Source organism: Dromaius novaehollandiae, chromosome Z, assembly GCF_036370855.1.
Source record: "Dromaius novaehollandiae isolate bDroNov1 chromosome Z, bDroNov1.hap1, whole genome shotgun sequence".
Classification (NCBI taxonomy): domain Eukaryota; kingdom Metazoa; phylum Chordata; class Aves; order Casuariiformes; family Dromaiidae; genus Dromaius; species Dromaius novaehollandiae.
The window spans coordinates 41,387,493-41,401,775 of record NC_088132.1 but is presented as its reverse complement, the minus strand read 5'-3'; the positions used below and the strand labels follow the sequence as shown (position 1 = coordinate 41,401,775).

Below are 14,283 nucleotides of genomic sequence, written 5' to 3'. Positions count from 1 at the left end.
CAGGAGCTAGACTGCACCAGTAATGGTATCATGGATAGTCACGTATCAATAAAGGTAAAAAGTCCACAGTCAATCCCTTCTACAACATCATTTTTTATCAGAACCCTACTGCACCCAACCTGCTTCACAAATTAGATCCATCATGCTGTCTTGGGGTAGTGCCAGTTGTCTCAGGCCTCGACTTTCATGATTACCAGGTACTTAGTACCACATTCCCATTAATTAATTCTGCAGAAATTACATTTGCTAGTTTCTGTAAGCTGGTTCTTGTATCTTGATTTTCAACCAAATGAGCTATCTGCCCTTAGCTTAATGATGGCACTCACTGTGTTTCTTGGAGAAGACACATAATAGCACTTGGTCCTAGTGAATCTGTATCATGCTATGGCATCTGTGTGATCAACAGTGACACTACATACTCATATATTCAAACAGCAGAGTACCTAAAGTGAATATATATTCTTTGGGCCAGAGAGAGAGAGAAAGGGAGAGCAAGCATGTAGCTTTAGGGAAGAAGCATAAAGGGATATCCTGAAATTCAATACTTGGTCCAAGGACTGTTTCTGTATTTCACATTATGTAGCCCCTGTGGAAAACACAGAAAGGCTCTGGAGCATAAATACTGTCATCGGTAAACTACAAAGTCAATCATTCTCGCATTCTCTCCTTCCCAGTGATAGGACTTCATTGACAGGCAGAGAGGAAACCAATAAGCCATTCTTGCTGATATGCTGGTAGTTAAAACAGTCTTGGGAAATGGGAGTTTGGCCTTTATCCACAGGGATTCAGCTTCCTGGACAAATGCTTTAATCACTAGGCTATTATCCAAAAGGCAGGTGCAAGCTCTTCAAACAATCAGTGAACAGGACCTCTAACTCCAAAAGAGACTTACCAGCTGAAGGTGCCAAGCCGGTATGGGCACCTCGCCTCCCATTGGGGTGCAGCTCACAGGTTTTTCCCTGGCTCATTTAGGAAAATTTTTTATTAGATTGCTGGAATTCATGAATGCCATTATTAGGCTCTTTGCACTGTGTTTTGGGCCTGGATATGTAGCTTGGGGTTGAAGATTTTTACGAGTCAGCCTATCATTCCAAATGAATACTAGTTGCTATTAAGTCCCTGCTCACCCTAGTTTCTTTACTTTTGCAGCAGACTGCAAAACTGGTGTAAGTTAAAGTTTGTACTTACAGCTGTAGTTCACACACACAGCATGTGGAGCCTTAGGGCACCGTGCCTTGCGGGTTTTGGGGCAACGTGGCTCAATGCTGATAACTGTTGGGGGCAGGGGATGAAGAGACCAGAACATTTCATCAAGCAGATAATAATATAGATAAGAGGCTAATGCCCTGCCCCAGGGGAACTTGCCTTACTGAAATACAATACTGTGTACTAAAGTCCCAAAGCACTACATCCCACAATAAGGCTACTGCTTTTTTTTTTTTTTTTTTTTTTAAGTTTTGTATGCTTTAATAAGGTCTGAAAACTTGAAGTGACTCAGTCTACAGCACCTAGAGATCTGACCCTTTTATTTCCCGTGAATGTCTTTGGGATCTTGGAAGGACACCATTTGCACAGAATAAACCTTTTGGGTTAGAATCGGGAGGAAAGCTAAGTGTGTGTTTGTTGCAAACATAACCCAGATTTCTATTTGGAAATACATAGTAATGTCACCATCTAAAGCAGCAGTTCCCGCACTTTGATCTGGGAGACCAAGCTAAATAATTGATGGATTCGATGGAGCCCTACATCCAAATGGGCCCTGGTAGTGGCCTCATTCTGGGGCTGTGGAAGAGCGCTGCAGCCTCCCCTCAATCGTGTAACCTGGTAAGTGGGATACATCCTTCAGTACGTGACAGGTTTTGTGTCAGACTGCTGCTTGCACAATGATTCTCAAAAAAGTCTGAGAACAAATATTTAGTTTGAGCTAATTAGTTTGATCTTCAATTTTGGTTGAAGGTTAGTATGCTATGTGGAAAGTGTGTATGTTATAAATAAAATATAAAATATTGACATTTATACACTGTCTGTGAGAAAAAAACAATTTAAAATAAATTTCATTTTCCTTCAATTTGCAATTTTTACACGAGAAAGTTAAATAAAGTCCTGCCTAGACTTTTCGGTGCTGACAATATTTACCGTGTAGTTTTCTATTTGGAATCCCTCTCTTCTTTGAGGTTTCCTGTTTCAGGGTTGGAGAGCTCTTAATGCATTTTAATTGCCAAGAGTCGCCAAGGATATTAGCTCTGTTACCAGGCTGGGTTTGAGGGAAAGACATTTTTTTTCTACTTTAACTTCACATATTGCTTTTTGCAACAGGAATATCTAACTCTAACCTCTTATTTTTATTTTTTTCATTTTTTAATGCTAAAGCCCTCCATGTCCCCTTACTATCCAAATAATAGCAATGATATTTTAACAAGTTTCATTCAGTCTGATTGATATATATAAATATTTTTCATGTGCAATTATTCCATTAGAAGATGCAGAGCAAGGACACTGAGACTACTGCACTTCTTCCTAAATCTTACTGATTAAGGTTCATCATCTACTTCCAGTAAGGAAAAGTATGAGTGAATTGAGATGTATAAACAGTATTTCCTCACCATCTGCAAACTGCATCCTTAACAACAACAACAAAAAAAACATTGCAGAATCTAGCTGTTGCTAGGCATTTAGAGTGAGTATATGTGTGATGATTACATGGAAGAAAAGCTAGAGAACCATTTAAAAGAAAAAAAAAGAGCTGTGAGATTGGTCCTAAGGTTAGAAGAAGGTGGACTTTTTTTTTTTTTTCACTGAAGTTTAATTCTATTCAATGAGATCATAAGGAATCAAATCTCACCTGAAACTGGGACTGCATACCTACTAACAAACATCCCAAGGACTGTTCTCCGGCACAGAAGCTAACTGGCAAAGAACAGTTTGTGTCCGTGTTATTCAACTCTCTTAAGCTCCAGAACAGGCTAATCACGTCCGAAGTGCCTACTAGAAAAGGTACCTTGCTAATTCATGAATTGTGCACAGGCCAAAATCTGTGCCAGCAGCTGTTCTACCAATTAGCAGTACAGATGACTGAGCTACAGTGCCCCAGAAAGTTTCCTGGCATTATTGAATTTAGTAACACAGATGTAGTCTGACAGGCTTAATGTTAAACATCTAACTTATTTCAGCACTCTTTTTAGTCCACAATGTGATTCATTCTACCTTTCTTAACCATCTATTCTAGGATGGAACAACTCAACCTCTAAGATCAGCTTTTGTCTCTCTAGATATTTAGACACAGAGTCGAAGTTTTCTAATGACTAAAATACAGTGAGATGTACCCGATGTTTCATGTTGTTACGGTTATTGCAGCACTTGCAAAGCAGGGACAAGAAAATTACATAGACTCTTCTGATGTTTAGTTTACTTTGGGAGCATATTAAGTATGATGCCAGCAAAGCTGAAGCGTTGCCTCGACAAATAAGAACAAACACATCTACCACGCTATCTTATCAAACGTTTTTGTTGTCTTAATGATCCAATATAAAATAAGGCTGAAAACAGGTCTTTTTTTCTATGCATGGCCTTTTATATAATAGAGTCAGAATTATCATGCAAAACCCAGAGTTAAAGGTATTTTTCCCTTTTCTGCCTCATCTCAAAGTATAAAGATGCTGTAGGCTAGATAATGCCTTGGGCAGCCTCCGTACAACATCCCTGAAGGGTAGTGAAGACTTCAGAATAGCTGAGAACAGCATAAGACAAAAGCCTGTACAACTAAAACCAGGATTTGATCTGCACAATGACTACGAACAGCAGCAGTGGATGAACAGAAACTGCTTCAGAGTCCAGGAGGAGTTTGCAGAATTGCTGGGTAAGCTTTTTTTTGTCTCCCCTCCATTTTACTCTGAGATCAGTACCTTCAAGATTATGCTGTAGAGAGAATTAACACAGACATCTCTTCTGTTAATACCTTAGCAGTAAATCTTCAGGTATTAGGAGTAAAAATGGTATTTGCTTAATATACCTAGAGCCGACATGACGATGTATCAGTTATCATTTCACTCCTAACTGAGGAAACCTTAGTTTCACTTTGCTCCTCTGTGTTTTTCTTCTTGCTCTTAGACTAGTTCAAGTTACAAATTAGAATTTCACAGAATAAACAGTGCAATAGATAAGATCAGATAAGATCACTTACCAGTTGATACTTGGATTTTAGATAAAGTCCCAATGGCCCTGGTAACCTTCTGATATTGAGCAACTCCTGTGAATACTATCAGTGCCAAAAACTTTGATTGTGCTACCTGCAGAAACAAATAGGGGATAAAATAGTCTTTTCAAAAAGCCCTCCTCTTCGGTGATCACTATAAGTAGGGAGAAGTAATCCTGTTCATGGACATGATTTGGGAGACCACAGTGGCTTTTGTACCATGACCATTTCTGTTCAACACATCTGAGAAGCTGCAAGACAATTGGGTGTAAGAGCAGTAGCATCATTAAGCTGGATAGAGGAACCTGGGATTTATTAATGCAGCAGAGACAACCTTGAGTGGCCTGTTTAATAGCTTTGTAAAATCAGCACATGCCTGTATTATGGTTCCCCCTGCACCTTGTAGCTGCCATTCAGGCCTCAGATTTAGAGAGCTGTTACAAGTTAACATGAATGGCAAATACTCTCAGTTCTTCTAACTGCTGCATATAGATTATCTAGTTCTGCTGATTTACAAAAAAAAAAAGCTCTAATTTATTTTCAAATAATCATCTAAATGTCTAGCAGTTCAGTTCATTACTTTCAATCTTTTAAAATACTTAAATTACTAATTTTTCCCAATTTTCCTTTTCTGTTCATTCAATTACATAAATCCAGTGAATTAAGTACATTATAACTGTTGATACCTTAGTTTTCATTGAACAGACCTGGCAAGAGCTGGATCAGGTGAGTAGTCACTGTCTACTGGCAAACCTAGGCCTAAGAAATAGTAAAAGAGTTGCAGTTTGGAGAAAAATTAAGACTGAAAACAGTTTCTCCACTTTCACTCTACAGAACACCAGGACTAATTACAAATAGATCTCTCCTCTCTGAGGCTTCAGCTAGGGGTACTCTATCCCCTTTGGAATACTGTACTTCAAGAAAGATATGCAGGTGATGGAGAGAGTCCAGATGAGAAACATGGAATAACCAGGAGTCAAGAAAATCACTATATGCAAAAAAAAAAAAAAAAAAAAAAAAAAAAGCAGAGAGCAGAGTATATTCATCTCCACTTCATCTGCAGATACGGTAAATCATACCTACATATAGGTAGCAGCAAGGGAGTAGGAAATAAAAAAAAAACCTTAAAAAGCAATATAGTAGTGTTATTGCCTATAGAGCTTGTGAAAAGCTTCATCGTTACTGATGTTTGTCTACTCAAATACCTACCAGGAACAATTAAGTACACTTAGTCCTGCTTTTGGATAGGGGAAACATTTCTGTTTTCTACAATTCTGCTTTCCCTGTACTATCTGACATAGATTTGGATTAGTGCTGCACTTGTGACAAGACAGGGGATTCAAGGACTAGTGTCACCTCTCAAAATCTGACAGAGGAAACAAAAATAAGCCATAGAATTAGAGTTACTGGGGAAGTTTCCTCAGTTAATAAAATAACAAAGGGTCTAGTTAAAAGAAACCATTAGAAATAGAAATGTAGGAACAAACTGTAATAAATAATTACATACAATTCAAAGAACATGCTGAATCTTAAGTTAATACTCATAGATTTTTGAACTTGAACAACTTACATAATTCATAAAGACATGTGCTGAATAAAGGAAATCAAAACCATTACTGTGGGGTTTACTTGACTGGACTACGAACTTTTAAGAGACTAAACTTTTTTTTTTTTTTTTTTTAACTCAAGAGGATAAAGCTTAACAATAGATTCAACATGAAGAACAACCTTCTACCATTCGGTGGCAAGATACAATGACCTACAATCCTCCTTCACCTCAAGATCCTACTGTTTTGTTTTTGTCTTTTATTTTTCTTGCATCACTACATGTATTTGCACTACACCAGTAGTTTCATTTGTTAAGATCAAGTGAGGTGAAAGACAGCAATCAAGTGTTCTTTAGAGAGAGCCAGACTAGTAGCTTATCTTAGGCAAACATACTGCCACACACAAGAGCAACCTACTTACATTTGTAAAACAGGTGAAATGGGCATATTAAAAAACACTGAAAAATGAAAAATCTAGAAAAAATATGCAAATATCTTTGTCCTTGTATACCCTCTAGTGGCTGTACAAGGTTACAATAGCTTTACAGTAACCAAGCAGGCAGAGTTGGTTTCAAGAGGACAGGCACAGAGTACTCACCTCCACATTAGTTTTGTTAAAAAGATTTACTATACAAAGATTGGTAAGATCAGTGTTTCGAATAGGCAAAAGTATGGATTAAAGTGTTTAAATTTGGGACCAATTCTACATTGTTAGTTGAATCCAATAAACTCCAATATAAACCTTCCACATTAAAAAAGTTAAAATTTAATCAAACTATTAATGTAACATATGTATTATACATTCAGGGCATGTGCCTACATTATCATGCCATATGTATCTACACGCAACAAAACTGCAGCAACATCAGTAGGGTAAGCTGAGTATTTGTTCTCCAGAAGTCCTGCAAGGACGGAAACATCTAATACATGGGTTGCAGAGACTGCATAAAGCCACCCACATTACACATACAGGTTGCATGAAATGGCAACAATGACCTCAATCAGTTGGACAAGCATACTTTAACCTAGAACAGGCCATTTTGTTTTTATTTGCTGAAGAATCAAATTACGTCATTGACCGAAACTGTCATCCAGCATAACAACATTCTCCAAGCAAACAGCTAACATTGAATTTAGTACAGCTTAAACAAACACAAAAGATTGTACAACAGACAACTTTAAATGAACTGCCCCCCCTCCAAGCAAAGGCTTATACCCTAGTCAGGGTACCAAGTCCTCTCCAAGATGAAAGAAAAAAGTCCTCATTAAGACTTACCAAAGGGATAGAAAATGCATTCTATTTCTTTGATGGAACATGCAGCTGGCAAAGCAGGAAAACAGCAGCAGCCAGAAGAAACAACACAGAATAGGTTTTTAACACCCCAGTATTGTATTTTTATTAACTGAAAGATGAAACAGCTTTTGCTAGTTGTTAAACAGTGTTAAAAAAAACATAACAAAACAAAAAACCCCTACCTTTTCCCTGGCAACTGCTAAAGTGCTCACTTTTCAACAAAGTACTGGACAATTGTGGGGGGAGGAAAATATTTCTGAGGCATATCATCGTACTGTTAAGTTAAAAATTGAACAAATATAAATGAGGTACATGCACTGACAATGTGAGAAAGGCACAAGGTGAAATAATTAAATTATATACAAATACCTAAATATTAATTATGAGAAAAATTCAAAATAATTTCTTGAAATGACATCAGATAGTGCATGTTCAAGATGAAGACTTCACAAAGAAAAAAAATCGCACACATCAGAAATAAACTGAATCCCAGTCCATATATGCAATAAATATCCCTTTTAATAAAAAGAAGCTCTATCTTCAGTACAGCACATCGAGTGACAGAATGGTCCAGTCCTCAAGACATTAAGCAGTTTCCCTTCAAATACAGCAACTGGGAGCTCAGCAGCAAGAGAGCTGGCTCTATTCTACAGATGGCACATGCAGATTTCTGTATCCCAGATGGCACTAGAAGAAAGTTACATGATTGGATAGCCTAGGTAGCTCTTCTTTTATGCTATTCATCTGCATTGTTTTTAAAGGTATAGTCATAGGCAGAAACGTTAAAACAAATCCTTCTTTCTCTGTGTTTATAGGCAGAGTTTCTGAAGGTTAGTCCCTTTTCCATTTCTGAAGATTGCACCTAAACAGCTGTATTGCCTGTCAGTCATCCCCATGCCTGGGTTTTGCAATAATGTAGTACCAGCTTGCCATCACTTCCAAAACACTGCAAGAGGGGGAAAAAAAAGTTAGATTATTCATGGGCTAGCACATACATGAAATAAAACAAAACCGAACTAGATAAATGTGTCATGGAATAGTGCTAGTCATAAGAAAGCGCATCATAATGGGAGGCATGACAACATACTGCACGTGAAGGATTGCTTTTCCAGAGATTGTATGAAATAATGTCACTTTAAATCATATTAATACAGATCCATGAACATCAACTATATTACACTAAATCTGGTATTACCAGCATAGCTAGGGATGATAGCAGATTTAAGGGACAGAAGTATATTGACAGATTCTGTTAAGTATATTTAGAAAAGATATTCAAATTGAAAGTCACCTCATAGAGGGTCCCAACTTCCTGGTCTGGGGATGGAGCAAAAGACTGATTCACATATATGAACTGCAAGAAAAGAAAACTGAAAATCAACATCTCCCTGTAAGGTATATAGAAGAAACATTCTTCAGCCAGCGGTGGGTAGATTTATCCTCTGTTCTCCGTTTATTTTGTAATCTTTAAATTCTGCATTAAACTACCATTGGTATTTTCACTTTAGTGCACAGGGCCAACATGACTTCCAGGAGTCATGTCTGACTGGCCAAAGCAAGTGTGCCCACCGCTGCCTTCTGCAAGCTCACCCATTAGTCTCCCACATGGCAGCATGAAGTTAACTCAGTAGTTTAGCTCTGGCTCTTATTTTGAGTATCCAACCCATTCCCACTATTGTAAGCTTGCTCAATTAGAACATTCACAGAAACTACAATTATTTTGTTCTTTTTTGAAGTCATCCTTCGCACTTCCTGCTCCAACAAAAACCCTTCTAGTAATCACTAGGTGAAATAGACTGTTAGTAAAACTGTTTACACATGTAGATTTAAATAGTCACCACACCAAGGATAGCAGTTTTTATCTGATACTTTGGCTATGCAGTTGCATATTTTAATAGATCTAGCTCTAACTTTATCTTAGATGAAAACTTTGAAGTATATGGATTTTAAGAGTTTACTGCTAACTGCAAAATTAATGCAATTGTATGTGTATATCTGTTCCAGCTGTTCCATCTTTTATTTTACCAGAAGGGCACCAGGGCTCCTTACGAGGAATGAACTCAAACAATATCAGCACTGGGCTTGCCAAAGAGCAAGTATTTCCAAACTACCCATTTTAGAAGAGGAAAAAAAAATCTGTCCTGTGACAGTAATCTTAAACTGTCTGGGGGAAAAGAAAAAAAAATGAAGGAAACAGCCACCAGTATTCAGAAAGGCAATCCCATACACTTTAGAGCCTTAACACTTTCTCCATATACCTGACTTTTAGAGCTGTACGGCAGTATGGCCCTTTCACTGAAACATCTTGCTGCACAACAGGCATGCAGCTCCATGCTGCAAGACAGCATCAGACAAGGAAAAACAAACACATAGTAAAAAACCAGAGAGGCTAGAACTGCAGCCCGAGCACATCCACATGGTATTGTTTCTGGCAGCTACGGCTCATCTCAGCATTATACCATGGGGCATCCTTTGAGTAGCTTTGCTGCTGCCCTTACACCAAGTTTCCTGCTAGGAGCCACGGCCTAGACAGTCTCCCCGTAAAGCCATTACTCCAGCAACTTGAATCCACTGCCAAGTGCAAAACCCTCTTCTGCACCAGCTCGCCGTGCTCCCCCTGCGATATCCAGGAGCACCCAGGCAAGTGGAGGCAGAGGGATGAGGTGGGGTGAGGAGAGGTGAGGAGGGGTGGGATGGGGTGGGATGCGGCAAAGTGAGGAGGGGCTGCTGCCCCTGGCCCGGCCCGGCCCGGCCCGCGCGTACCAGCTGCTCGGAGGCCATCAGCTTGAGGAACTTCTTGATGAAGTCGACGAGGCCCTGGATGGTGCGGGTGCGCTCCACCGCCCACTTCTTGGTCTTCATGATGGGGGTGTCCCCCACCGCCTTCAGCAGCACGTCGACTGCGGAGGCAGCGGGCGTTAGCGGCGCCGCGCGGGGCCCGCCCCCGCCCCCTCATTGGCCGGAACCTCGCGCTCCCACCGCCCATTGGCCAGCGCGCCTGCCCATCACGGCAGAATTCCCCCCCCCCCACCTTGCTCAGTAACGATTTCTCCCCCCTTTACTTTTCTTTTTAGTGTCGCCGGCAGGTTCTTCGGTGCCCGGCGAGCCAGCCGAGGGGGGAGCCGGGTCGGCAGTCCCTGCTGCGGCTCCGCCCTCCTGGGTGTCCTCTCCGCCCTCCCTGCGGCCCTCGCTCTGAGGCGAGACAGGCAGCAGCTCCCCCGCTTCCGCCATACTGCTCCCGGCAAGCCGCCGGCGGAAGTGACGCACGGCACCGCGCTAACGAGCTCGCTTTGGAAGGCATTTTGGCCCTCGCGGGCTGCCAGCCGCCTGTTAGGTGACGCGACGGCGGGTCACGTGCGGCGGGAGCCGTTCGGCCGCTAACGGCTTCGGCTCGGGGAGACGTGGGCGCGCGCGAGCTGCTGCCGTCGCCGCCCTGCGGGGGAAGGGGAGGGCGGAGCGGGGCGGGCGCAGCCAGCCCGCCCGCCGCGGCCCCACCATGATCAAAGCCATCCTCATCTTCAACAACCACGGCAAGCCGCGGCTCTCCAAGTTCTACCAGCGCTATGTACGGGCGGCGCCGGGCGCGCGGCGGGGCGGGGCTCCCCGGGTGGCTCGGGGCGGGGGCCGCGGCGCAGGGCGGTCGGGGGGTCCGGGGGTCGCGGGCCTCTGAGGGCTGCCGGCTCGGCCGGGCTGTGGCCGCCCAGGGGGGAGCCCGGCCGCGTCGCCAGACCGGGCGTCCCCGCCGCTGCCTGCGGCTGCTTCCCTGCGCGTCGCCTCGGTTGATGGTTAAGGGTCCGGCTGGCCCAGCCTGCAGACGGGGACAGTGCGGCCGCCCGCCGGCGGCAGGCCGCGTCCGGGTCTTGCCCCGGCTGTTTTGTCGGGTGTTGCCGTCTGCTGTTGTGTGCCTAAAGGCAGTTATGAGACGGGCTTAGAGAGTGGAGAAAAACAGAAGGCGCTGGGATTTTTTGAGGGGCGATTTCAGTGACAAAAATGAGATTGTAAAGAAAGCTGTTTCCCATCAAATATTATTTTCCCTAGAAATTATGCTTTAGTAGCTCCAAAGGTAGTAGAAGGCAGGTTACTTCAAGGGCAGATTAGGTTCTCCGATCTTATTTGTGGGATCTCCACTACAAACTCTGCGCTGCTTTTTATCCTAACTTTCTGCATCCCTGATGTAGTGCGACATGTCTCCACACAGCGGCGGCGGTGCTAGAGTTGGGAAGATGAGAATACGGTTTTATAGGACCCTTGAAAGTAATTGGTCAGTAAGCATAAGCTTTTCCTTTGAAAACTTTCAGAGAGCAAAGAAATGTAATGAGCTGGAAAAATATGTTCTTTTACATGGGAGGAAGCAAATTTCAAAGCAGCTCAGAAAATGCAGTGTAGGCACTTGGTCTGAAGGAAAAGGAAGTGTAGCCACAGGGAGTTAAGAAACAAACTGAAAACAGTTGATTTAATTCAAGGATCAGAGACATTAAGATAATGTTTTAATCCTGTGCTGCATTTCCTAGCAGGCAGGCAAAACTCTGCGTGGGCTGACCTTGGACATAAAACACAAGAGAACACATGATGCTTCTCAGAATTATATAAACAAAATTATTCTTTTTCAGTAATGCTGTTACTTATTCTTATTTATAGCTAGTTATTTACAATTCTGGCCATTACAAAAGTCATATTTAACTTTATTGGAAGGGATATATCTTACTTTGTACACTTCTAAGTAGAAATGAGGACTGTGAGAGTTCAGGTTGCGCCATCAGGCTTTTTAATAAAGGAGTGTAACTGATACAGGTCATTGTCATGGGTGACTGAATTGCATCCCGTCTCATAGGAAAGACAATATTCAGAAATTCTAATACCTGTTTTTAAACCAGTTTTCTCCTTTCTCCTGGATTCAGGGTTACCACGCAGATATCTTTTATTTACCATTTCAAATTCAAAAAATCGAAATAAAGCAGTCTCACTTACCTATATTGATAGGCATTCATTCTTCTTGTGTGCATCCCTGCTCCTTTTTTGATGACTTTAACTGCAGAGTTGCAGTAAATTACTAAAAAAGGCTTTTTTTCCCCCCTCCTGTCAGTCTGAATGTAACAGTTAATTGGTAAGATAGGTGGATGGAAGACATTGGTATGTAAAACCTGAATTAATGTGAAGTAGTTCACTTCCATTCTCAGTTTCCATTGTAATTTCACTTTTGTATCTTTTGTTAATGTTCTAAATGCATAGTCTTAGGTGGAGCAAGGAGAGAAGTGAATACTGAGAGAAAATCAAATTTTTCTTGTGAGCTACAGTCTAATCCAGTTGCTTTAATCATTGGAAGTAGAAAAAATCTTCAGTGCATGCAGTAGGTTAAGATGCCTGTATAAAGGGAGCACTTTGCAGATTTGAAAATTTAAATAATATGTTAAACTAAAAATTATGTCAGTATTCTTGTCCAGAGTTAGTAGTCCTTGGTTTGCAACCAAGCTGTTTTTGCATTGTGCTACCATAAGTGATTTTTTCTAAGTCTCTGTGGTGTATATAAACAGGTGTAAATGTTGTCTTAATTATCTTTTCGTGTGTGGCTTCAATAACATAGGATTATTTATGGCATTTTTGAAACTTATGCACACTTTGATATCAATTGAACCAGTATTAGAGAGAAATCTTCATTTCTTTTTACAAGTGGAAGTGTCTCTTTCTTTGTGAGAGATTATTTTGAGTCAGATCTGTGAAAGATGCATTTGTTTCCTTGGTGACAACAAAACTGACAGAACATGAGTGGTTTTTTTTTTTTCTTAAACCTGATACAGAGGATCGGATGTGTTGCTCTTGAATAAAATTAAGTTAATAATTCTTTGCAGTTAAGTAGAGTAATAATAATTCTCAGCAATTAAGTAGGAAGATGCATGTGCTGTGGTTTTATATTTTACAATATAGTCCTGTGGCTATTAACTTCCAAGTTCAGAACAAGTTTCTGAGTAACTTTGAAAGTAAACGCAGTTTCTGAATACAAAAGTTATGCTTTAGTTACTGAAAAGCATGTATCTCAGTTTCTCAAGGAAAGAAGACGCATAATCTCTTTCCTGATGTCAGAAAACATGGGGGAAGAAGGTGAGGTTACTGCACTAGAGGAAGGCAGACACGATTTAGGGAACACAGATTATAAAAGCAAAGGAACCCCGCATTTGCTTCAGCTGTGCTTCATGGAACAATTTACTGCTGCTCATGTGTTTTGTAAATGTCTTTGTGTATTCTAGAGCTTTTTTGTAAAATAACACATGAATTTGAGGGGAATAAATATAAACCAGGCTGATACCAAGCTTTGTTTCATTAGCAGTCACACAAGAGACTGCGGTTTTAGCTGAAGTCCCTTTTAAGATACATGCACTGCCTTAGCAAAGAATGTTATATATATTGGTATATATATATATATATAATGGTTTAAAATGACGAGTTATACTCGCATAGCTGGAGGAGTAACTCTTATGTTTGGTGACTTCAGGGCTCTGCGCTATAAAGCAAGCACACGATATGAAGAATTGTATGTAATTTTTTTGACTGTTGAACTGGACTATAAATTTGTTGAAAATGATCCTGCACTTCTAGATGGGTAGCAAAAGGATGTGTATGTGTGCGGTGGTAGAAGGACAATTACAGTGGGAACTTAGGAAGAGACCAGTGAATTCAGACTTTAGAAGTGATGTTTCTGATCAATGAAAGACTGTTAGAAGGTAAGTTAGTGGCTTAACAGAAGATGTTGCTCATGATACCATTGGATTTTGACCTGTTTCAGAAAGAGTGATGTTTTGTGGATTTGGGGTGTTTTTGTTTGGTTGGTTGTTCTCCCCCCCCCCCCCCCCCCCAAACTGTGTTTTTGCCCTGGTAATGGCTGAAATTAATTTCACAGCATGTGTATAAACATTCAGCCTACAGTGGAGATGTGAAGTATTCTGAAGCTTTTATATTTACTTGAAGGAATTATTTCTAAGTCTTGGTGTTTTTTTTAAGCTTCTTAAAAACAGTCAGTTTTTTCACAGGTTTTTCACAGTAGTTTAGTCCTCTGCTAGTTCAATTTAACTTGCAAAAATGTCTCCTTTTACCAGAGGTGTTGTTTTTATGCATTTCAATGTGCAGCTTGTTGCTGGGCAGACTTAAGGCATCAAAATTTGATAGTTTGAGGATGCTCATGTACTTTGAATTATATTTATTAATGGTGTGTGCTGTGTATTGCTGATTAATTCATTTTAGATTCACATCAAAAAATG

General features: G+C 40.8%; 2 protein-coding genes across 4 annotated transcripts in view; one reads left to right on the top strand and one right to left on the bottom strand.

Annotated features, from left to right (window-relative positions):
- Positions 1 to 7,534: 7,534 nt before the first annotated feature.
- ATG12 (autophagy related 12) lies at positions 7,535 to 10,305 on the bottom strand. The gene is made up of 4 exons (XM_064502447.1): positions 10,096 to 10,305; positions 9,797 to 9,933; positions 8,325 to 8,387; positions 7,535 to 7,979 (listed from the first exon to the last, which is right to left on the bottom strand). Exons 1-4 carry the CDS (start codon positions 10,262 to 10,264, stop codon positions 7,920 to 7,922), a joined length of 429 nt encoding a protein of 142 aa, XP_064358517.1. The 5' UTR covers positions 10,265 to 10,305; the 3' UTR covers positions 7,535 to 7,919.
- The window catches only part of AP3S1 (adaptor related protein complex 3 subunit sigma 1), a 31,406-nt gene continuing 27,412 nt past the window's right edge, over positions 10,290 to 14,283 (top strand). For 2 of the 3 annotated variants that reach the window (XM_064502445.1, XM_064502446.1), the window contains exon 1: positions 10,290 to 10,598. In XM_064502445.1, coding sequence (XP_064358515.1) covers positions 10,530 to 10,598 — 69 coding nt within the window. In that variant the 5' untranslated portion in view covers positions 10,290 to 10,529. The remainder of the gene's footprint in view (positions 10,599 to 14,283) is intronic. The other variant, XM_064502444.1, reaches the window with a different exon arrangement.

What these genes read in the sequence shown, in the direction of transcription:
- ATG12 (XM_064502447.1), bottom strand. Translation starts at nt 10,264, where the DNA reads ATGGCGGAAGCGGGGGAGCTGCTGCCTGTCTCGCCTCAGAGCGAGGGC. An exon ending in TGATGGCCTCCGAGCAGCTG is followed by an intron (nt 8,388 to 9,796) that starts GTACGCGCGGGC and finishes CTTTTCTTGCAG; the next exon opens with TTCATATATGTGAATCAGTC. An exon ending in AAGTTGGGACCCTCTATGAG is followed by an intron (nt 7,980 to 8,324) that starts GTGACTTTCAAT and finishes CCCCTCTTGCAG; the next exon opens with TGTTTTGGAAGTGATGGCAA.